Source organism: Cydia strobilella, chromosome 2 (genome assembly GCF_947568885.1).
Source record: "Cydia strobilella chromosome 2, ilCydStro3.1, whole genome shotgun sequence".
Lineage (NCBI taxonomy): Eukaryota > Metazoa > Arthropoda > Insecta > Lepidoptera > Tortricidae > Cydia > Cydia strobilella.
In genome coordinates, this window is record NC_086042.1 from 620,019 (window position 1) to 643,861 (window position 23,843).

General features: G+C 48.3%; 1 protein-coding gene across 1 annotated transcript in view; it reads right to left on the bottom strand.

Annotated features, from left to right (window-relative positions):
- Positions 1 to 9,369: 9,369 nt before the first annotated feature.
- Positions 9,370 to 23,843, bottom strand: part of LOC134749083 (ras GTPase-activating protein-binding protein 1) — a 29,596-nt gene continuing 15,122 nt past the window's right edge. Inside the window, exons 4-12 of the mRNA XM_063683990.1 lie at positions 23,638 to 23,796; positions 22,716 to 22,860; positions 22,349 to 22,589; positions 22,111 to 22,247; positions 21,650 to 21,799; positions 21,320 to 21,490; positions 20,785 to 21,074; positions 20,196 to 20,362; positions 9,370 to 13,720 (exon numbers count right to left, since the gene is read on the bottom strand). Of these exons, the coding sequence (XP_063540060.1) occupies positions 20,198 to 20,362; positions 20,785 to 21,074; positions 21,320 to 21,490; positions 21,650 to 21,799; positions 22,111 to 22,247; positions 22,349 to 22,589; positions 22,716 to 22,860; positions 23,638 to 23,796 (1,458 nt within the window). The 3' untranslated portion in view covers positions 9,370 to 13,720; positions 20,196 to 20,197. The remainder of the gene's footprint in view (positions 13,721 to 20,195; positions 20,363 to 20,784; positions 21,075 to 21,319; positions 21,491 to 21,649; positions 21,800 to 22,110; positions 22,248 to 22,348; positions 22,590 to 22,715; positions 22,861 to 23,637; positions 23,797 to 23,843) is intronic.

The following is a 23,843-nucleotide window of genomic DNA, read 5'->3' on the forward strand; positions in this document are numbered from 1 at the left end:
TGCTCGTATCGTATATATGCGCTGCGGGCGCTGAAATATAAAACTGCCTAAGATGGTGATCGTTTGTAGTGGCCTAATTAATTATTTATACAAATAATATTTATATGTAGGCATATAAAATCTTTATTATAATTCATTTTTTTATTACAGAGGCTTTTATCGCCGACTGTAGGTAGAGTCAGGCTAAGGCTTAGCCTGGTAGCACAGAGTCTGCAAGTGTTACTGTGTTGGTTTTTCTTGCGAGTGTTGATTTTGAGTCCCGAGAAAGCGAAAGATTATATAATTGAATTTTAAGTTAGAATCTTGAGCGTAGAACTTAAACTTAAACGTGAACTTAAAAACACGAGATGTAAAATAACTTTGCTCACACTTTCGTCACTCCCTGGAGTGAGGAAAGTCGCACTTTCCTAATTCCAGGGAGTGACGAAAGTAGGCTTGTTCGAGCTGCTGAAGTGAAAAAGAATTATCACATAGGCACCTACCATCAGAATGGTGAGTTTTCTAATTACCACCAACATACCTTTAGGGTTCCGTACCCAAAGGGTGAAAACGGGACTATTACTAAGACTCCAATGTCCGTCACCAAGCTGTATCTCATGAACCGTGATAGCTAGAGTTAAAATTTTCACAGATCATATATTTCTGTTGCCGCTTTAACAACAAATAATAAAAAATACGGAACCCTCGGTGGGCGAGTCCGACTCGCACTTCTCCGATTTTTTTTCTTATTTTCCCTAGGTGGTATCAATTTTAGGCGCTCGAATCGAATCTGTAATTAATGTCTTCACAATTGTCATTGCCACTGGGTCGATTCCTCTCATCTTCGCCTCATTGGAAAGGCAGCCTTAGACACGTAGTGTATTTTACGGACGAAATCTTACTTAATAATGTATACTTGGTTAAATATCTTTTAATCATATTTTTGAATTTAGCGAGTTTTTCAAACGGCCAATTGTTAATCTAATTTGGCAAATCACTTTATCCTCAAATGGATGTTTTAGTAAAAAAAATTGTCTTTAATTGTGACATTTTCAACCAAAAGGTACCACATTGTCGCTTGTCAATAAGGTTGATTTCAAATTGAAGATGTATGGAAATAGCGCCTTATTGACAACCGACAATAAGTACCCTTTTGTTTGAAAATGGCACAATTGGCAAAGTAATTTCTAATTTATATCAAGTTTAGGCTATTGGATAGGAAATACTGTGGTTTAAGGTATTCACCAAATGAGACAAACATTAATGTACTTATGAATTTTTATTATATTCGCCAGCGACGGTTGAGACGGGGTCCAGGACTATAATATATATAATTGTACAATATTTAGAACAATCCAAAACATATTCGATCGATATAATATACTATGAATACATAGAACAGAACGGTAAGCTAACGATTTGGAATCTGTCGCTTGGAACACGACGGGGCCCTGAAAGGGTCAATATCACGTTTCAACCGGGCATTTTTTTCTGTAGTGATGCACTGAACTTTTTTTCCAAAATAGGTAAATTTAATGTTTTTCCTACTCAGAATCACGAGATCCTTCGTTCCTACTAGGAGAAAAAAAACGTCCCAAGTTTTATTTTTCCTTTCCGTTACCATTTTTCAAACACTTTGCACGGCCGAGTACGGCGGTAACGAAATGGAAAGTACTTAAAATGTATGAAAATTTTGTAACATTGCTTCTTTCCTAGGAGCATGGTCAGCTCATGATTCTGGTCACATATAACGTTAAATTTACAAATCTTTAAAAAAAGTCCAGTGCATCACTACAGAAAAAAATGCCCTCCGCCTAATTTTTATACACGTGTCTCTAGATTTCAGAGACACCCCGCACTAGCGTCTCCCGGGCGTCAGCGTCCAGTCAACTTTATGGCTCGACGCAACGTTGGCGCAAATGCGCAGCGACGCGATTTTTTATAGCGCTGACTATGTGCAATGATATTTCTGGTGGTCGAAATTAAACTATCGTGAGACATATTTTAAAATATTTAGATCAGTACGGTTTCACTCACTATTATTTTTAGTCGCTTTTGGCGACATGTTTCGGATTCACACTCGTGCCTGAGGAAGGATTCCCGAAGAATCCGAAACATGTCGCCAAAAGCGACTAAAAATAATAGTGAGTGAAACCGTACTGATCTTTTTGTTTCTGGTGGACCTCAATTAGCCAACTAAAAATATCATCAAAATGTCGAAACACTTCCTCATAAATTGTTCAAAGAAATCAAGGAGATATTAACTCTGATATTGACTCTTAAACGCTGCGACCGATATAAACAGCCAACTACAAGCTTATAAATATGCCAGTTACAACTATACACGTCTAAACTGGCAACACTGAAGTGATTGATAGGACACGGTATCCATGGTCATGAAATATAAAAAAAAAAATATATTATAGGACACGCGCTTACCTCGAATAAAGAGGCTTATTATAGTTGGTCAAGCAAATATTGTCAGTAGAAAAAGGCGGCAAATTTAAAAAATGTAGGCGCTAAGGGTTATCGTCCTATAGAAAATTTGAATTTCGCGCCTTTTTCTACTGACAAGATTTGCTTGACCAACTATACTTATTACATCTATATTTTCGCCAGACACTTTCTGCTAAGAGGGACAGAGAAACGTATATGTTTTTTCCTTATCCCTCTTTGCGGATAAATGGTAGTGTCCTGCAAAAAGGTAAACGTAGTGGTCCCTATATCTGGCTTAGTATTGTAAAGTTATGAAATGAAATGAATGGTGGTCAGAAATGCAACTGGAATTTTTTTTATGTATCAAAGAAATGATCGTCTGCTGGTCAACTAAGTTAGGGCTTTTAGGGTGTAACATGCGCATTGCCGACTTTTTAACTAACACTTAAAGGCAACTAGTCATACAATCTAAGTTCCCTTATAACTTATGATTCGCTATAATATAAGTCCAGTTACTTTTCTGTCCATGTAATACTAACTTTTACCTACTTATTGCATACATACAGTATGTCTCTGACCATTGGGCTTTAAATTCGGGGCTCGATTCTACTCGCTAAACTGAGCTACTTTTATTATTGGACCAACCCTAATATCGCGAAATTATTTTTCGCTTTTCCATAGAAAACGTCGACATCTGATCAGCCAAAATGTATGAAAAAGCAAAGTTTTTTTTTCGCGATTTTGGGGTTGGTCCCATAATAAAAGTAGCTCAGTTTAGCGAGTAGAATTGAGCCCTGAATTTAAAGCCCCATGGTCGGAAACCTCCTGTATAATGTTTATATCGGTCGTGGGCATCAGAAGGGTTATGTCGGGCCCCACCACAAGCCGAAACTATGTCACAATCGGACATTTACACAATTCAGTACAAAATGAAAAATATACAAAACATTAACACATAAGTTCATGATCAGAGTTAGGGGCCTGCGGGCGAAATACATACACAATTTGTTTAGTAAAAAAAACACTAATAAAAATAACTTACAAGCATTAGACTTATATTGACCGAGATATAGACCGTGATTACCTTTTGTACTGTATTGTGTATGTAACTGCGTCGAAATATCGGGAGCTCATGAACAATACAAAAGGTAATCACGGTCTATATCCCGGTCAATATAAGTCTATTGAAACCGTGAATCATTCAAAACTCTTAACTTACAAACATATCGAAAGTTTTGTCAAAAGAGACCAATAATTATTACATTATCTCTTTCTTACTAGGCTTTGCAAATGACTGCATAACGTCAGAAGTAGCTAAGCGGACGTAGTGTCCAAAATGATCTGAATCCGACTTTATCGAGAAAATGTGACATGTTGTGATAAGGGGGTTTTTGGAACGATAATCGTTTTTAATCGTTTAATTTTCTTGCCTAATTAGTTTTGGGTTATAAAATTACTAATATTTCTATAAATATTTTGATAAAATATTAATAATACTTTAATTTAATTTGCCATTTCATTGAAAAAATGTGACGTCACACCAGGAGGGGAGGGGTTTGCCAAATGTGACCAAGTGTGACAAGGAGGGGGAGGGGGGAAGGGGTAAAAAAAACCTCGAAATTCGTGTGACGTCATTAATGGATGAACCCTTAAGAGTGTGGATCATTTTGAACATCTTGTGTAGAGGCATTTTAACTTAAGTGTACCATTTACTTTTTTTCTAAAAACCATCAACTTTTGGGTTATTTCTACTCCAAATTACGTGGACTATCAATTTAAAAAGAAAAAAATGTCCTCAAAAAAATTACAGTTTTGTAACGCATTTTCACATACATTCCACCGTTACAAAACTGACACCCAAAATTTGTATGAAAAACTGGGGACACTTTGTTTCTTTGTCTCATACAATAGTACTCGTGATTCCGAGTCTAAATAACCCAAGTTGATGGTTTTTCGAAAAAAAGTAAATGGTACCATTTTTCTGAAAATCCCCGTAGACATTGCTGTTGCCGACTTTAGGCTTAGACTGCGGTTTTTTCAAAAAGCGGTTCCGCAACCGCAGAAAATGTAACGTACGGTATGCTTTATAAGCGCACGCACTTAAAACACTGAAACCGCAGTGCGTTCTGCCTTACACTGCAGCAGTCCGAAAGCCGATACATAGTCCCGCTGTATCATGATTAACTATCACAGTTCCCTGTTGCATGAAAGAGACCGCTGAAATACGTTTGTCTCTGTCCTAGCCGCAGACCCCTGTAACATTACGCGTAATCGCGAACTCATTCTAAATACATACTTATACGGTACCTTGCGGTAACCGGTATAACGACAAGTACATTTTAGTAGTTACTTCTACACGTTTACATCATCAATTTTAAACCTTATTAAATGGATATAAGGTCTAATTTTGGTTAGTTAAGTGTTAGTACAGTCGAGCTTACTAACATATTTACACGCCTCTGAGACTCTGACAATAATAAAGGGTTGTGTAATGTGCCATTTTCATCTAAAAGGGTACTTATTGTCGGTTGTCAATAAGGCGCTATTTCCATATAGCTTCAATTTGAAATCAACCTTATCGACAAGCGACAATGTGGTACCTTTTGGTTGAAAACGTCACAAATATATATATAACTCGACTGTAAACTGACTTTTCGTTATAGATATGTGCTACTAACTTTACTTGCTTTCATAAAATTAAATGAATAAACGAAATCATCCATAGATTTATGATTGTCACATCAAGATCTTTACGAGTAATATCTATGGAATCTCATCATAATTATTTTCTACCCATGGTCGAAATCTTTAATATTATTTTCCACAGTCAGTGCATTTTGAAACTTTTCTTTATAGACTTAGGGTAGAAAGATACTTTGAAAACCCGTTCTCGTATTATTTCGACCATAACATTAGTTGAACCACGTCAATATACAGAATGAAAACAAAATGGACCCTACATATACATTAAGATTTAAATTGCACAGGTATACGTTTTCACTAATAATAGTTCTCTAATTAGAACTTATTCTCTTCTTTTTGGTAATTAAAAAAGTAAACAATAAACAATTTGACTCGGTCAATAATAAAATTCATAAATCATAAACACAACCACAAGTTTTTGTATCTATCGTATTTGATCATTGTCTAAACGTTCGAGTCATGTATAGTCTGCATCTTCTCAAATGATTTTTACGCTTAAGACGGTAATCTGTTAAACAAAAGCCATTGTCTGTTTTGTGCGAGCGGTCGGCCTTTGCGTGTTGGCGCGTGCCACGGCGCGTGCGGCGCTCACATAAAAGAGACAATGGCTTTTGTTTAACAGATTACCGTCTTAAGCGTAAGAAACATTTGAGAAGATGCAGACTATAATTTTGATTGTTTACATTCTTTTAAATACTTAAAACAAGAGACTATATAATTTATATATGTGCGTTTTGTCACCGAACGTATAGGACCACTTTGAAATCATAAAATAAACAAGACCTACATCTAGAAGACAAAATTTTCGTGTTAAATATCTCGTATTCAACTAAGTTAATAATACCGTAAGTGAATATACGCGAAAAATAACTTTATTACTTTGACATAGAAAATAATTGTTAATTGCAGAAACAATCAGTCAATATACTTCTTATGGGTGATCTATTTGAATATGTCTGTCCTAATGCAACTTTTGGTCAATTTAAGTCTTAAGCGAGGTTTAGACTTACAAGAACTTGCATACAATTTTCATTCATTAGCATTACATTGCAGTGTCTGATCAAACTTTTCAATGGAGTTAACCTTAGTAGTCGGCAATGTAACGTAAATGGTTGAATCAATTTTTAGAACACTTAATTTCGTGTCCCTAGACTCATCAAAGAAAACTCGATTTTACATAAACCAAATAGATTTTTTTCTGTTTTGTTTACGCGGGCATTAGTAGATCCATAAGTATTAATTTAACACATAAAAATTAACAACTTGATCTGATAAAAGTTACATTTTGTACGGTAACGCAGCAGAAAAATTTCCTCCCATACAATAATCAGGGACACCATTTTTGTAACTTTCTGCTGCGTTACCGTACAAAATGTAACTTTTATTCTAATGTGTTAATTAAATACTATCTAATAATGCCCGTGTAAACAAAAAAGTAAAAAAATCAACATGGTTTTTGAAAAATCTTTTTTTTTTCTAGGGAGTCTAAAACACGAAATCAGTGTTCTAAAAATTGATTCACCCAAATGAGGGCTATCGTTTTTTTGCTCACCAGTTGGCGCCTCTGTTGATGGTGGTCCAAAAGACTAAAGAACAGCTGAAGCTTGAAGTGACAAGTGACATTTCAAACTATGGAAAAGACCATCTACACTAACGCCCCTAGCGGCGAATTCATACGCGTCGGCCCTTATTGCAAACTTGTCCTTGCTAGTTCAAGCTTCGCTTTAGATGCATGAATTATCAATAATGATACTGAAATAGACCAAGTGCCAAGTTTTCTTGAAATTATTATTACGTAAGATATAAATTCATAATTTAAAGTGAATTTGGTTGTCTTTAGTTGTTTTAGTATGAGCATTGATACTTTATGCATCGAAGGGTTAAAACAAGGATACAGTCTAAGGAAAAAACGTGCCTCGAAAATCAAGAAAATTTGATTCTCGTTCAGAGGGCGCTACTAGCTTTGGCCTACTGTCGTATAGATGGCGTTGACGGTTTCGTTTGTTATTTAACAATTTTAACGCATATCAGTGAAAGAACATGGGTCAAAATCATAAAAATAATTAATGCAAATAAAAAAAATCATTTATCCATATTTATACATTTTATCGTATTTTTATATTTATTTTTAGTTTTAAAGTGTGTCGACAGATGGCAGTGAATTTACTGGGGTTACAAAATTTACTATGACAGTACCGCTCTAGTATAAGTTACTTTATGGTTAAAATAAGCAAAGAGGATATAATAAGATAGAGCGGTACTGTCATAGTAAATTTTGTAACCACTGTAAATTCACTGCCATCTATCGACATACTTTAAAACTAAAAATGAAGATTTATAAAAATACGTTAAAATGTATTTAAATATGGATATATGATTTTTGTTATTTGCATTAATTCTTTTTATATGATTTTGACCCATGTTATTTCACTGATATGCGTTAAAATTATAAATAACAAACGAAACCGTCAACGCCCTCTATACGAGAGTAGGCCAAAACTAGTGGCGCCATCTGATCGAGAATCAAATTTTCGTGGATTTTCGAGGCACGTTTTTTCCTTAGACTGTATCCATCTATTACGGATTTATATCTATCTTTGAAATAAGTAATATGTGGCGTTCTCAATCAAAAGGTACTACTTTTGTTGCTTACCATAAAGACGAAATTTGCTTGTATATTTATACAAGTAACCTGTCACAGCATCCTTATGACAAGCGACAAGGTACCTTTTGATTGAGAAGGTCATATTTAGAAACTCCAAGTAACGAAATTGGGAGAACTATTACATTAGGACAGACAATATTTATAAAAGTCCCATTAAGATAGTAGACAACGCGAACGAGTTAGTAAAGGCTACTTTTCCCGAATACTGAACATTATTTGTGGCATTTTCAACCAAAAGGGTACTTATTGTCGCTTGTCAGTAAGGCGCTATTTCCATATAGCTTCAATTAGAAATCAACCTTATCAACAAGCGACAATGTGGTACCTTTTGATTGAAAACGTCACATTTATGGGAATTATGCAACTACCGCCGTAGGATCCGTAACAGTGGGGTTAAAAACTGTCGTGGTTTAACAATTACTCACCATAGAGGGCGCTTTAAGGAACTTCCATCGATAGTTTGATATTTGTTGTCAATGGTTTGTCTGTTCCGTCAAAGAGAATTGATTGTAATAGAGAGGTAAAGTCTAAGAAAAAAGGTACCCGTTAGTTTGACATCCAAAACAGATGGAGCTTTACTGCGTCATATGTTTTGCGGTCACTGAATTGTCAAACGACAACTTTTGACAATCAGTGTTACGGCAAAATGTATCGAGTTGTACAGCGCCATCTCGTTTACCTGTCAAATTCCAAGCACGTCTTAGATATTACGCATCTTACTCAATCAATGTATCTTTGGTGCCGCTATCTGGACACCAGTGAGTTTTAAAAAACTAAATTAGATATAGTGTATTCACAGATGAAAAAAAGATATACCTGGGTGAATCAACTTTTTCTTGTCACTCGTTGCCATGGTTACGTTCTCCTGGGTCACTCTTAAATCCCCGATTTTATGGTAATTAAATTAACCAAACATGCATTTTTGTGGTAGATATAAGGCCTTTCCACTGAGCTACGACTAATAAGCACGTTTGTGAATCTTTATACAACATTCCGTCCAACAAACTGTGCTAATATTGTCCCCTGGCTGACGGGACACAATAACAACAAGAAATAGTTGATTCACCCACCTACGAAATCTCGCGGATTGATAGCATTAAACATGACATATTACAGTTTTTTTTAAATAGCGTGTAGCGTTCGGACTCACGAAATCATTTTGGAACCGTTACACCGTAGCGCCATCTGCGTTGAGCGTTTTTAACCCCATAGTAACGTTTAAGCGCGACATTACGCCCGTGCTAAATTATAAACACAAGTTTTAAAGAATCTTTTTAATTTAGCACGTTTATGGAAGTGGTACAAGGGTCACAGGGCCGGATCTGGGCGGTTTGGAGCCCTCGCTTCGCTCTAGATTCGGCCGAGTGACGTAAAGAATACAGACATTCTCCGTGACATACATACTGCGCTGGAACGGACTTGCCCCTATGACGCGAGACTACTTTTATTCATTTTGAAAGTAACATCTTAGAATCTTCGATAATGTAATAACTTTGTAAGGTGCGTCCAGATCTGGCGAATACGCCATTTGCACACACTGAATATAGTACGGGGTCATCCATTAATTACATCACACGTTTGGGGGGGGGGGGTTCACAAACTTTGTGACGTCACTTACTTAAATAATTTTATTTGCTGTACAGTTAAATAACAAGTTTGGAACGATAATCGTTTTTAATCGTTTAATTTTGTTTCCTAATCTGTTTTGGGTTATAAAATTATTAATATATCTTTTTTGTCGGAAATATTTTGATAATATATTAATTAGTTTTGCCCGATTTCATTGAAAAAAATGTGGTCAAAAAACCTCTAAATTCGTGTGACGTAATTAATGGATGAATCCTAAGGTAAGGACGCCAAGCAAAGGATTCCTGTCTCCATCGCACGCGCATAATTATATTGCTGTGACAATAGGCTTGATGTCAAATTTTTATTAATGTTATTAATAGATCAAGTTTGTTTTTAGGATCAAATGTCTATATGGGACCGTGGGCATTAAAGCAATACAAAAGTCAGAAATGATAGTCAAAGTACGACAGTCGTACTTCACCCGCGAAACGCTTAACAAACCGATAAGTGAACGTGACGTCAAGTTCACTGAGAGCCTATCTTGAATGTATGGAAAATAAGTAAAATTGCGATTTTGTCGGTGAAATATTACGTTTATGCATATAGTTGCTATAAATATTTTTTGTGGATAAAATGCAAGGAATCGAATGGTATCTTTCCTTTATTCCTTTTTGGAAGTTAAAAAAAACTTTAAATTTTAAAACTTAGGTCCTGTATTTTTTATCATTTCCATGTATTATTTTAATATCCACAGTATTGCGATAAATTGCTCATTTGTCATCTATTGTACTAGATTTTGTTATAAAATTCAACATGTGTCATCATCCCTATTGTTCGTGCTTAGCGACCTTACTTTAAGTAACGCACGCAAACGGGCACATTTGCCAGATATGTATAAATCTTTAGAATCTATAATGCTTTTACTTGATTAATCTCATCATACGACGCTTTAAGATATTAAATAAATATTTACAGTTTTCGACTGAAATGCAGAACATAATTATAGCTCATAAAATTGAAGTGGAGACACAAGCTAAATTATCTATGTAGCTGATAAAATGCCGTCGTGGGTATCCTAGAAGAACTGTCCCGCAGTGAACTTCGTTTGAAATGTAGTCCGAGGAACCTTAGGGGCCGAGCCGAGCGAGCGCCTCTATCAAAACGAGCATAAATATTCATTTTACGACAAATCCGGTGATTAAAGTTAACGCGGGCGAGCCCGAACGAAATTATTATTAATTTACTATCTAACTACTTAAAGGAAATAATAAGAGAAGCGATATGCGAAGCGTGTTAATGTCGCCCGCGCGGGCACCGTCACCTACACCCACTGTCACTTCTAGCACTATAAACTAAAATGTGCAATTGAATTTGACTGTGAGAGAAATTAAATTGCGTTTACAGACTTTTTATCCTGACTAACCCAAGAACGTCACGCACAAGGTAGTAAATATAAAACGTACTGGAAAAGTTGAAGGTTACTTTGAAAACGTACGTCACAGTACTTATAAGCGTTCTTGCTTCGAGCAACATCGGGAAGGGAGACGGCATTCGCACTAGGGATGTTACGGAGATCCGGTTCCGTTAAGTCGGAACTTCCGATTGGTATTACACATCCGTTTCGGTTCCGTTACTTTTGAATCGGAAGTTATATCGGATGTCAAAGCTTAGCGCGGCGGCGGGACATGAGCGGCGTACATCAAAAACAAACAGGTTTATACCTAACAAAACTTTCGCGAGACACAGACATATTAAACATATTAATAACATGTTGAGCGTTTTTTGACTTAAAATACGTGAGTGACCCGTTAATAATAGGTTTATACCTGTCATTCGCTCATCTTCCCGCTTGCCACGTGCTGCACTAATTAATTGTTTTATTTTATTCGTGTTATTGAATTAAAAATACCTATTCGTATGTGCTGTGTTGTATGTGTATCTACTGACAGTACCGACTCAGGTTTCGATTTTGGTTCTGGTTCCGTTTTCGGTTCCGATTCCGATAAACTAAATTTAAAACATCTGGTTCCGATAACACCATATCCGTTACATCCCTGAACAGTGCCTATGGCGGTGCGTGTTGTGACTCTTGAATACACAAAAAGAGATCAAGGTGTGCAAGATTTGTCTTTGACGTATCATTTTCTATGTATTAGTGTCGTCATTAAAAATTGGATTTTGTATGTAGTGAGTGAGAAGTGCGCCTGTGTGCACGTTTCCCTCAAACAATGGCAGAACGATTTTTACGGTAATTAATCGCTTGGGCTCCTCCCTTCCGTGCCGGAAGCCGATGTTGCTCGAAACGTTCTTGGCGCCACTAGCACCTTACGACGCCTTAATGGTTCTTGGCGTTAATCGGTTAATATTATATTGATATAAACAATATAATGCTACAGCACTTAACTCAGATGGTTGGTGATATAGAGCGCGTTGGTTTTTATGGCTTCATTTAAAAACCAATCTACCTTTAAACACATTAAACCATAGCGACTCACTAACCGTCCGAGTTAATAACACCTATTTTATAGAAGCTTTGTGCTACTTTATATAGCGTTGTTAGTCTTTATATTTAACGTTTATACAAATACAGATATTAGCGACTCACATATATCAAAGGGCAGTTTTATCATAAGGCTGTGGTATAAGTTCATTTTAAATTGCCCTGTGTATTTCCACTTTATATTTAGAAGGGGTAATTATATCTCGAAAATAATTTTATTTTTAAAATGTAGATATTTTCTTCACACATAAACTTATTACTATTATTGCTAATAAGAGTTAAAAGTGGGAATATACATTGCAATATGTTATTAGACTTGAATTTACAGCGAATTAACTAATCACTAAGTACATTTGAGGCTCAAATATGAACCGTACGCAACTGACATAACGTCTACTTTCGCCCGAAAACTGCATAGTGTCATACCGTACTCAAATTAAAATTGAATTATGGTCAAATGTTTGAGGACAGTTGAGTACTGTCTAAACAGTTTGGGTACTTCAATACCTTCCGATTTAACTTAGACGGCTCGAGAGGTATTTCTAAGTGGTTATATAACCTTGTTTAATTATTACTTGTGGTGCACTCTCACTGGCTATTAGACACGGTGGTTAAAAAATAAGTGCATTCCCGTTGCCAGGGAGGTTTTGGGATTATACTGAGCAGCTTTAAAACAAGAGTGAATAGGCTGTTACTGAACCGGTGAGCTCCATCTTAGGCCCTGTCTTCACTTTCCATCAGGTGTGACTAGGGCCAATCGCCGATCAGTTTATAAAAAAAAAAAAAAACTTACTATGTGACCAACCTCGAAATCGCGAATAAAAGTTTGGCTGTTTCATACATTTTGGCTGGTCCATTTTCTATGTATGGGTAATATTTTTTACGCGATTTCGTGGTTGGTCCCATAGTAAAAGTTGCTCAGTATAATCCCAAAACCTCCCTGGCAACGAGAATGCACTTATTTTTTAGCCACCCTGTACTAACTTCGTGTGACATGCTATACAACATAATATTGATAGTTTTATTATGTTGTCCTGTAGGCCAAGCACATGATTGACGCGACGGTATCTCGCCGCGAGATAGACTACCCGTCTTTTACTAACTGTATGAATTAAAGGGGGACGGGTAGTCTATGTCGCGGCGAGATACTCTCGCGCCAATCATGTGCTAGCCCGGCTGAGACATAATGTTATAATATAACGTTATGCAACAGCTAGTTTGATTATATTAAGTAATGGTGCTCCCATCAGTTAATATAACCAAATATCCATTGATCGGAGATCGGTCTAAGATTCGTACTTCGAATTTGACAGCAGATGTAGATGGCGTTATTATTATTATATTAGAGAAATGACAGCCTCAAGGGCCCCGGCCAGACAGTAAGAGGTAGAGAATATCAATAAAATAAATTATATTAGCTAGAATAAACGATGTACTCCCACCAAGATGGTGCTAAAGAGCTTATTACACATAATTTAGTGACTAACAAGAGGGACGAAGCTATACGTGAGAAACGATAGGATGTATCTCTTATCGCGTCTCACGTATAGCGGCGTCCCTCTTGTTAAGGATGCCCTTAAGGATGCGCACATTGAGCGCACTTTGTCAAAAGTGACATTTCAGTGACAACAAAACATAACAGCGCCATCTGTATCGGCTCTCAAACTAGGAAACACGGTTTCTTAGTCTTTACACAACAATAAATAACTCTATAGTTAATCAAAGTCAGCCAAGTGTTGAAGCGTAGTTGTCACGGACCGTCTGAGTTAAGCGTGAAGTGATACGGTTAGCGGGTGACAGTGACAGGTGTGTACTGTGTGGGGCCTCGGGGGCGCCGGTCGCATGGAGGGAGGAGCGCCGAAGTGCGTCTGTAAATAGGAAAATAATAGTACATTATTGTCGAGGCTCGGAAGTAGCTACTTGCTGGCTGAGGATTCGTTTTAAACGGACGACCTTGGGAGTCCGTTTAATTGAATCCGAAGCCAGCAAGTAGCCTTCCAGCCGAGTCATATATAGTGCTTTTCTCAAAAATGGCGCAATAAATACCAATATAATAGAAACATTTTACTGAAGCAACGTTTTTATGTATATATTTTCACAGAAAAAAGTAAAAGATTTGCTTTGCCGCCGTTTTTTTTTTGAAATTAAAAATAGAAGTGTATTTTTCTGCTGAAAATACGCCAACCTATTTGAGACACCTAAATAGTCGCGGTACCAACATTATAATAATAAGTACTAATCATCTGTTTGGCTGTTTAATGGACCTATGCCTTCATTTGATATGGCCACTTCAACTTTTAAAAAGTTTGGAACTCGACAAATAATGGAATTTGTATGCAACATTGCAGTCCCGAAATCGAGACTGCAATGTTTTTAACTTTTTAATTTTTTGACTGACCATAAACAACGCACTTCGCGACCAACTTTTTAACCGGCAACGTCGACTTTGCCGTCCATTTTTGAGAAAAAATCATTATTGTTGAGGCTCGGAAGTAGCTAATTGCTGGCTGAGAATAGGGTTTTGAGTACTAGTCAAATCAGTTTCTTTTTTCGAACTGTCAAAACGATTTTGCTACTATGGAATTTTGTGAAACACTAGCATGTGACGTCACAATCAAATTACCTACTCTTTATAGTTTTATACGGGTTTTAAAATTGAAATTGTGTCTAAAAATAACTGCTGTCTACGTTTCTCTATTAATCTTTTGGTGCTTTATTTCATGCATGGTGTAAAATAATTTATTTTAAATACAATCAAATACCCTCTTCGTTTTAAACGGACTCCCAACCGATTAAAACGAATTCCTCAGCCAGCAAGTAGCCTTCCAGCCGTCATATATAGTGTTTTTCTCAAGTGTGTGTTTGTGCAAGATATATAAATATAATTGAAATATTTTACATATGCAAAGTTCTAATGTATATATTTTCACAGAAAAAAGTATTTAAAAACAATTGAAAAGATTTGCTATGCCGCCTTTTTATTTTTTTAATTAAATTTATAAGTGTATTTTTCTGCTGAAAATACGCCAATCTATTTGAGAAACCTAAATAGTCGCGGTACCAACATTATAATAATAAGTACTGATCATGTGTTTGGCTGTTTAATGGACCTATGCCTTCATTTGATATGATCACTTCAACTTTTTTTAAAGTTTGGAACTCGACAAATAATGAAATTTGTATGCAACATTGAAGTCGTTGCGAAATCGAGACCGCACTGTTTTTAACTTTTTAATTTTTGACTGAGCATAAATTACGCACTTCGCGGGGGCGCGTGTAGAATACGTACCGTTAGCGGCGGTAGGGCTGGCGAGGCGGGGCGGGGAAGGCGCGGTGCGAGGAGGTGGGGCGGCGACGCGGGGGCGCGTGTAGTATACGTACCGTTAGCGGCGGTAGGGCTGGCGAGGCGGGGCGGGGAAGGCGCGGTGCGAGGAGGTGGGGCGGCGACGCGGGGGCGCGTGTAGTATACGTACCGTTAGCGGCGGTAGGGCTGGCGAGGCGGGGCGGGGAAGGCGCGGTGCGAGGAGGTGGGGCGGCGACGCGGGGGCGCGTGTAGTATACGTACCGTTAGCGGCGGTAGGGCTGGCGAGGCGGGGCGGGGAAGGCGCGGTGCGAGGAGGTGGGGCGGCGACGCGGGGGCGCGTGTAGTATACGTACCGTTAGCGGCGGTAGGGCTGGCGAGGCGGGGCGGGGAAGGCGCGGTGCGAGGAGGTGGGGCGGCGACGCGGGGGCGCGTGTAGTATACGTACCGTTAGCGGCGGTAGGGCTGGCGAGGCGGGGCGGGGAAGGCGCGGTGCGAGGAGGTGGGGCGGCGACGCGGGGGCGCGTGTAGTATACGTACCGTTAGCGGCGGTAGGGCTGGCGAGGCGGGGCGGGGAAGGCGCGGTGCGAGGAGGTGGGGCGGCGACGCGGGGGCGCGTGTAGTATACGTACCGTTAGCGGCGGTAGGGCTGGCGAGGCGGGGCGGGGAAGGCGCGGTGCGAGGAGGTGGGGCGGCGACGCGGGGGCGCGTGTAGTATACGTACCGTTAGCGGCGGTAGGGCTGGCGAGGCGGGGCGGGGAAGGCGCGGTGCGAGGAGGTGGGGCGGCGACGCGGGGGCGCGTGTAGTATACGTACCGTTAGCGGCGGTAGGGCTGGCGAGGCGGGGCGGGGAAGGCGCGGTGCGAGGAGGTGGGGCGGCGACGCGGGGGCGCGTGTAGTATACGTACCGTTAGCGGCGGTAGGGCTGGCGAGGCGGGGCGGGGAAGGCGCGGTGCGAGGAGGTGGGGCGGCGACGCGGGGGCGCGTGTAGTATACGTACCGTTAGCGGCGGTAGGGCTGGCGAGGCGGGGCGGGGAAGGCGCGGTGCGAGGAGGTGGGGCGGCGACGCGGGGGCGCGTGTAGTATACGTACCGTTAGCGGCGGTAGGGCTGGCGAGGCGGGGCGGGGAAGGCGCGGTGCGAGGAGGTGGGGCGGCGACGCGGGGGCGCGTGTAGTATACGTACCGTTAGCGGCGGTAGGGCTGGCGAGGCGGGGCGGGGAAGGCGCGGTGCGAGGAGGTGGGGCGGCGACGCGGGGGCGCGTGTAGTATACGTACCGTTAGCGGCGGTAGGGCTGGCGAGGCGGGGCGGGGAAGGCGCGGTGCGAGGAGGTGGGGCGGCGACGCGGGGGCGCGTGTAGTATACGTACCGTTAGCGGCGGTAGGGCTGGCGAGGCGGGGCGGGGAAGGCGCGGTGCGAGGAGGTGGGGCGGCGACGCGGGGGCGCGTGTAGTATACGTACCGTTAGCGGCGGTAGGGCTGGCGAGGCGGGGCGGGGAAGGCGCGGTGCGAGGAGGTGGGGCGGCGACGCGGGGGCGCGTGTAGTATACGTACCGTTAGCGGCGGTAGGGCTGGCGAGGCGGGGCGGGGAAGGCGCGGTGCGAGGAGGTGGGGCGGCGACGCGGGGGCGCGTGTAGTATACGTACCGTTAGCGGCGGTAGGGCTGGCGAGGCGGGGCGGGGAAGGCGCGGTGCGAGGTGGGGCGGCGACGCGGGGGCGCGTGTAGTATACGTACCGTTAGCGGCGGTAGGGCTGGCGAGGCGGGGCGGGGAAGGCGCGGTGCGAGGAGGTGGGGCGGCGACGCGGGGGCGCGTGTAGTATACGTACCGTTAGCGGCGGTAGGGCTGGCGAGGCGGGGCGGGGAAGGCGCGGTGCGAGGAGGTGGGGCGGCGACGCGGGGGCGCGTGTAGAATACGTACCGTTAGCGGCGGTAGGGCTGGCGAGGCGGGGCGGGGAAGGCGCGGTGCGAGGAGGTGGGGCGGCGACGCGGGGGCGCGTGTAGTATACGTACCGTTAGCGGCGGTAGGGCTGGCGAGGCGGGGCGGGGAAGGCGCGGTGCGAGGAGGTGGGGCGGCGACGCGGGGGCGCGTGTAGTATACGTACCGTTAGCGGCGGTAGGGCTGGCGAGGCGGGGCGGGGAAGGCGCGGTGCGAGGAGGTGGGGCGGCGACGCGGGGGCGCGTGTAGTATACGTACCGTTAGCGGCGGTAGGGCTGGCGAGGCGGGGCGGGGAAGGCGCGGTGCGAGGAGGTGGGGCGGCGACGCGGGGGCGCGTGTAGTATACGTACCGTTAGCGGCGGTAGGGCTGGCGAGGCGGGGCGGGGAAGGCGCGGTGCGAGGAGGTGGGGCGGCGACGCGGGGGCGCGTGTAGTATACGTACCGTTAGCGGCGGTAGGGCTGGCGAGGCGGGGCGGGGAAGGCGCGGTGCGAGGTGGGGCGGCGACGCGGGGGCGCGTGTAGTATACGTACCGTTAGCGGCGGTAGGGCTGGCGAGGCGGGGCGGGGAAGGCGCGGTGCGAGGAGGTGGGGCGGCGACGCGGGGGCGCGTGTAGTATACGTACCGTTAGCGGCGGTAGGGCTGGCGAGGCGGGGCGGGGAAGGCGCGGTGCGAGGAGGTGGGGCGGCGACGCGGGGGCGCGTGTAGTATACGTACCGTTAGCGGCGGTAGGGCTGGCGAGGCGGGGCGGGGAAGGCGCGGTGCGAGGAGGTGGGGCGGCGACGCGGGGGCGCGTGTAGTATACGTACCGTTAGCGGCGGTAGGGCTGGCGAGGCGGGGCGGGGAAGGCGCGGTGCGAGGAGGTGGGGCGGCGACGCGGGGGCGCGTGTAGTATACGTACCGTTAGCGGCGGTAGGGCTGGCGAGGCGGGGCGGGGAAGGCGCGGTGCGAGGAGGTGGGGCGGCGACGCGGGGGCGCGTGTAGTATACGTACCGTTAGCGGCGGTAGGGCTGGCGAGGCGGGGCGGGGAAGGCGCGGTGCGAGGAGGTGGGGCGGCGACGCGGGGGCGCGTGTAGTATACGTACCGTTAGCGGCGGTAGGGCTGGCGAGGCGGGGCGGGGAAGGCGCGGTGCGAGGAGGTGGGGCGGCGACGCGGGGGCGCGTGTAGTATACGTACCGTTAGCGGCGGTAGGGCTGGCGAGGCGGGGCGGGGAAGGCGCGGTGCGAGGAGGTGGGGCGGCGACGCGGGGGCGCGTGTAGTATACGTACCGTTAGCGGCGGTAGGGCTGGCGAGGCGGGGCGGGGAAGGCGCGGTGCGAGGAGGTGGGGCGGCGACGCGGGGGCGCGTGTAGTATACGTACCGTTAGCGGCGGTAGGGCTGGCGAGGCGGGGCGGGGAAGGCGCGGTGCGAGGAGGTGGGGCGGCGACGCGGGGGCGCGTGTAGTATACGTACCGTTAGCGGCGGTAGGGCTGGCGAGGCGGGGCGGGGAAGGCGCGGTGCGAGGAGGTGGGGCGGCGACGCGGGGGCGCGTGTAGTATACGTACCGTTAGCGGCGGTAGGGCTGGCGAGGCGGGGCGGGGAAGGCGCGGTGCGAGGAGGTGGGGCGGCGACGCGGGGGCGCGTGTAGTATACGTACCGTTAGCGGCGGTAGGGCTGGCGAGGCGGGGCGGGGAAGGCGCGGTGCGAGGAGGTGGGGCGGCGACGCGGGGGCGCGTGTAGTATACGTACCGTTAGCGGCGGTAGGGCTGGCGAGGCGGGGCGGGGAAGGCGCGGTGCGAGGAGGTGGGGCGGCGACGCGGGGGCGCGTGTAGTATACGTACCGTTAGCGGCGGTAGGGCTGGCGAGGCGGGGCGGGGAAGGCGCGGTGCGAGGAGGTGGGGCGGCGACGCGGGGGCGCGTGTAGTATACGTACCGTTAGCGGCGGTAGGGCTGGCGAGGCGGGGCGGGGAAGGCGCGGTGCGAGGAGGTGGGGCGGCGACGCGGGGGCGCGTGTAGTATACGTACCGTTAGCGGCGGTAGGGCTGGCGAGGCGGGGCGGGGAAGGCGCGGTGCGAGGAGGTGGGGCGGCGACGCGGGGGCGCGTGTAGTATACGTACCGTTAGCGGCGGTAGGGCTGGCGAGGCGGGGCGGGGAAGGCGCGGTGCGAGGAGGTGGGGCGGCGACGCGGGGGCGCGTGTAGTATACGTACCGTTAGCGGCGGTAGGGCTGGCGAGGCGGGGCGGGGAAGGCGCGGTGCGAGGAGGTGGGGCGGCGACGCGGGGGCGCGTGTAGTATACGTACCGTTAGCGGCGGTAGGGCTGGCGAGGCGGGGCGGGGAAGGCGCGGTGCGAGGAGGTGGGGCGGCGACGCGGGGGCGCGTGTAGTATACGTACCGTTAGCGGCGGTAGGGCTGGCGAGGCGGGGCGGGGAAGGCGCGGTGCGAGGAGGTGGGGCGGCGACGCGGGGGCGCGTGTAGTATACGTACCGTTAGCGGCGGTAGGGCTGGCGAGGCGGGGCGGGGAAGGCGCGGTGCGAGGAGGTGGGGCGGCGACGCGGGGGCGCGTGTAGTATACGTACCGTTAGCGGCGGTAGGGCTGGCGAGGCGGGGCGGGGAAGGCGCGGTGCGAGGAGGTGGGGCGGCGACGCGGGGGCGCGTGTAGTATACGTACCGTTAGCGGCGGTAGGGCTGGCGAGGCGGGGCGGGGAAGGCGCGGTGCGAGGAGGTGGGGCGGCGACGCGGGGGCGCGTGTAGTATACGTACCGTTAGCGGCGGTAGGGCTGGCGAGGCGGGGCGGGGAAGGCGCGGTGCGAGGAGGTGGGGCGGCGACGCGGGGGCGCGTGTAGTATACGTACCGTTAGCGGCGGTAGGGCTGGCGAGGCGGGGCGGGGAAGGCGCGGTGCGAGGAGGTGGGGCGGCGACGCGGGGGCGCGTGTAGTATACGTACCGTTAGCGGCGGTAGGGCTGGCGAGGCGGGGCGGGGAAGGCGCGGTGCGAGGAGGTGGGGCGGCGACGCGGGGGCGCGTGTAGTATACGTACCGTTAGCGGCGGTAGGGCTGGCGAGGCGGGGCGGGGAAGGCGCGGTGCGAGGAGGTGGGGCGGCGACGCGGGGGCGCGTGTAGTATACGTACCGTTAGCGGCGGTAGGGCTGGCGAGGCGGGGCGGGGAAGGCGCGGTGCGAGGAGGTGGGGCGGCGACGCGGCGGGTCGCGGCCGTCGCGGGGCGCGGAGGCGCGCGCCTTCTTCTCCTCCACGTTCAACTTCACGCCGTCCGGGCTGTCCGCCGGGAAGTACAGCGGCTGGGGGGAAATTATCTAGTGTTACTACAATTTCACACACAGAAAACAAACTTCAGAACCGGGCCTACACGGAGACCGGCTTTCAGCCTACACAATGTTACTTTGGGGATTTGAGGGAAGTAGGAGCTTTCCCGCCGGCGAGCCTCTCCGGTGACGGTTCGGGCCTTCGGTCCTACGCGAAGCTCTGACTTAATTTAGTGGATCGCCTGGAAGCACTGCACTCCCGCAACTCGGCCTCGGGCCTCGCGTGCTCGGGTGGACCTGTGGTCTTCGCTAGATTTCGAAACTTATACAAACACTTTTACTATTATTTTTATTGTTGTTAATATAAAGAATATTTCATGAAATTTGATCTCTAAAGGGTAAAGGTAATGCAGTTTCACTCCCTCACTCTTGCACGTATCGTGTGGTCGTGTAGGTACCTGCGCGCCGAGACAGTCCTGCGCATGTTTAGCGCTCTCGTAGGTGAGGAAGCCGTAGTGCGGGTGCGGCGCGCGGCCCAGCACGCGCAGCTCGGCGACGGGGCCGAAGCGCGAGAACAGCGCGCGCAGCTCCTCCTCGGTGGCCGTGGGCGGCACGTTGCCGAGGAACAGCTGCTGCGAGTCGGAGTAGCGGCGCGAGTCGCGCTCCCCCCCGCGCTCCCCGCGCTCGCCCCCGCGCTCCCCGCGCTCGCGGTCGCTGTCGCGGGGGCCGCGCTCGACGCGGCTGCCTTCTGGAATTAGTACTCAATATTAGTAAGCTGGAAGTAACTTAAATCGGGGTATTAGGAAGCTTCAAATTCTTTTAGCTCTAAAGCGTTCTTCCTGCGCGAATCCATACAAAATGAGCCATCTCATGTGGATTTTTTTTTTTTATTTATGGCATAAAACCACTGTTTTACACCATCCACTGTGCGCAGGCGCGAGGGCGTCAAGGGAGCCGTCGACTTCAGCAGGTTGGGCCGAGTGTGTGCTTTACCGTTGGGCTGCGAGTCCCGGGGCGGGCGGGGCACGCGCGGGCGCGGCTCCTGCGGCGCGGGGGCGGGGGCGGGGGCGGCGTGCGCGGGCGCGGGGGCGGGCAAGGGAGCCGACGACACCGGCGCCGACGACTTCAGCAGGTTGGCGTACGTCTTCGGCTCCGGCGGGACCGCTGTGGACAATTATACATTAGACATCTTTTAACAAATAGAAGACTTCGTTAAACAGTGAGATCATTTTCTAATTGGAATCAATAAAATTCGTGATGTTTTCACCAAAGCGGGGGCGGGGGCGGGGGCGGGCGCTACCGGCGCAACAACAAGTGACGTACCGGGCTGGGGCTGGTGCTGGTGCGCGGGCGGCGGCGTGGGCTCGCGCGGCGGCTCGGGCTCCGGCTCGGGCTCGGGCGCGGGCGCGGGCGCGGGTGCGAGCACCGGCGCCGGCTCCGGCTCCGGCTCGACGGGGGCTGCGGGTGCAGCCGCTGAAATAATACTTTAACGTTATTCATGCTGCTACGAGTATGAATACTTGGCCAGCCTGTTTAGTCTATGTGTCTCTGAACAGAAAATTTGGAGATCCCTAGTCTACTCAAACTTGATAGAAATTATGCTATTAGTCATAAGCGAATAGGATCAAAGCACCCCGGGCGGTGGGGGGAGTACCCCCTCAGTCCCCTCGTGTATACTGACCGTGTATCCGCTCGGGCTGGTGGCCGTTGAGTGTGGGCTCGTCGAGGGCGGGCGGGAAGGGCGGCGGGGGGAGTACCCCCTCAGTCCTCTCGTGTATACTGACCGTGTAGCCGCTCGGGCTGGTGGCCGTTGAGTGTGGGCTCGTCGAGGGCGGGCGGCGTGGGGAAGGCGGGCGGGAAGGGCGGCGGGGGGAGTACCCCCTCAGTCCCCTCGTGTATACTGACCGTGGAGCCGCTCGGGCTGGTGGCCGTTGAGTGTGGGCTCGTCGAGGGCGGGCGGCGTGGGGAAGGCGGGCGGGAAGGGCGGCGGGGGGAGTACCCCCTCAGTCCCCTCGTGTATACTGACCGTGGAGCCGCTCGGGCTGGTGGCCGTTGAGTGTGGGCTCGTCGAGGGCGGGCGGCGTGGGGAAGGCGGGCGGGAAGGGCGGCGGGGGGAGTACCCCCTCAGTCCCCTCGTGTATACTGACCGTGTAGCCGCTCGGGCTGGTGGCCGTTGAGTGTGGGCTCGTCGAGGGCGGGCGGCGTGGGGAAGGCGGGCGGGAAGGGCGGCGGGGGGAGTACCCCCTCAGTCCCCTCGTGTATACTGACCGTGGAGCCGCTCGGGCTGGTGGCCGTTGAGTGTGGGCTCGTCGAGGACGGGCGGCGCGGGGAAGGCGGGCGGGAAGGGCGGCGGGGGGAGTACCCCCTCAGTCCCCTCGTGTATACTGACCGTGTAGCCGCTCGGGCTGGTGGCCGTTGAGTGTGGGCTCGTCGAGGGCGGGCGGCGCGGGGAAGGCGGGCGGGAAGGGCGGCGGGGGGAAGTAGCCGGCCGGCTCCGCGGGCGAGCCGGGCTCCTCGTCCTCGGGCACCAGGTCCTGAACACACAAACACGTTACTACTGCGTACTGCACAAGTGACAGACTGCAATGTCCAAATTTACTATTACATTACACACATCCATTATCTCGCTCTTTGTGTTAATGCCATAAGAAGGCTATGCTTACAAATTCTTTGCGACGAAACAAAAATATTAGTGTCTAAAAGAAGAGGCACAATATGCAAGTAGTTCTATTCTAATGAAGCCCCGAACACAGAACGAATAACGTCACGAAAAAATGGCGGTCGTGATTCCTCGGAACGGCTTCAGATCGTTCTATGTGAACCCGAATGTAACCTGAACCAGACGAATGTTTCAAGAAATTTAGACATACATATACAAAGTTGTAGAAGACTTTAGGTGGATTTAGTATTATTGCTCAGTAGTATCCATCTCCAGATTAGCACGATAGCTAAATAGCGGAAGATGTCGTTGTGCACGTAGTACTTCTTGGGCGACTGGGCCGCGACCGCGAGCACGAAGGTCTGCGTGAAGCGCCGCATGGGGGCGCCGCCGTCGGCCAGCTCGCCCGCCTACACCACCACGCCGCATGAGGACGCTGCCCTCTATCTACAACTTGCATCACTATAGACCTACCTGGTCGCGGAAGATGTCGTTGTGCACGTAGTACTTCTTGGGCGACTGGGCCGCGAGCACGAAGGTCTGCGTGAAGCGCCGCATGGGGGCGCCGCCGTCGGCCAGCTCGACTGCCTACACCACCACGCCGCATGGGGGCGCTGCCCTCTATCTACAACTCGCATCACAATAGACCCACCTGGTAGCGGAAGATGTCGTTGTGCACGTAGTACTTCTTGGGCGACTGGGCCGCGAGCACGAAGGTCTGCGTGAAGCGCCGCATAGGAGCGCCGCCGTTGGACAGCTCGCCCGTCACCTGCACCACCACGCCGTTGCCGAGCGTCGCCTGCGAGTCCACCTGCCAATTACAAAAAAGTTATAAAAATCTAATATTAGACCAATTTC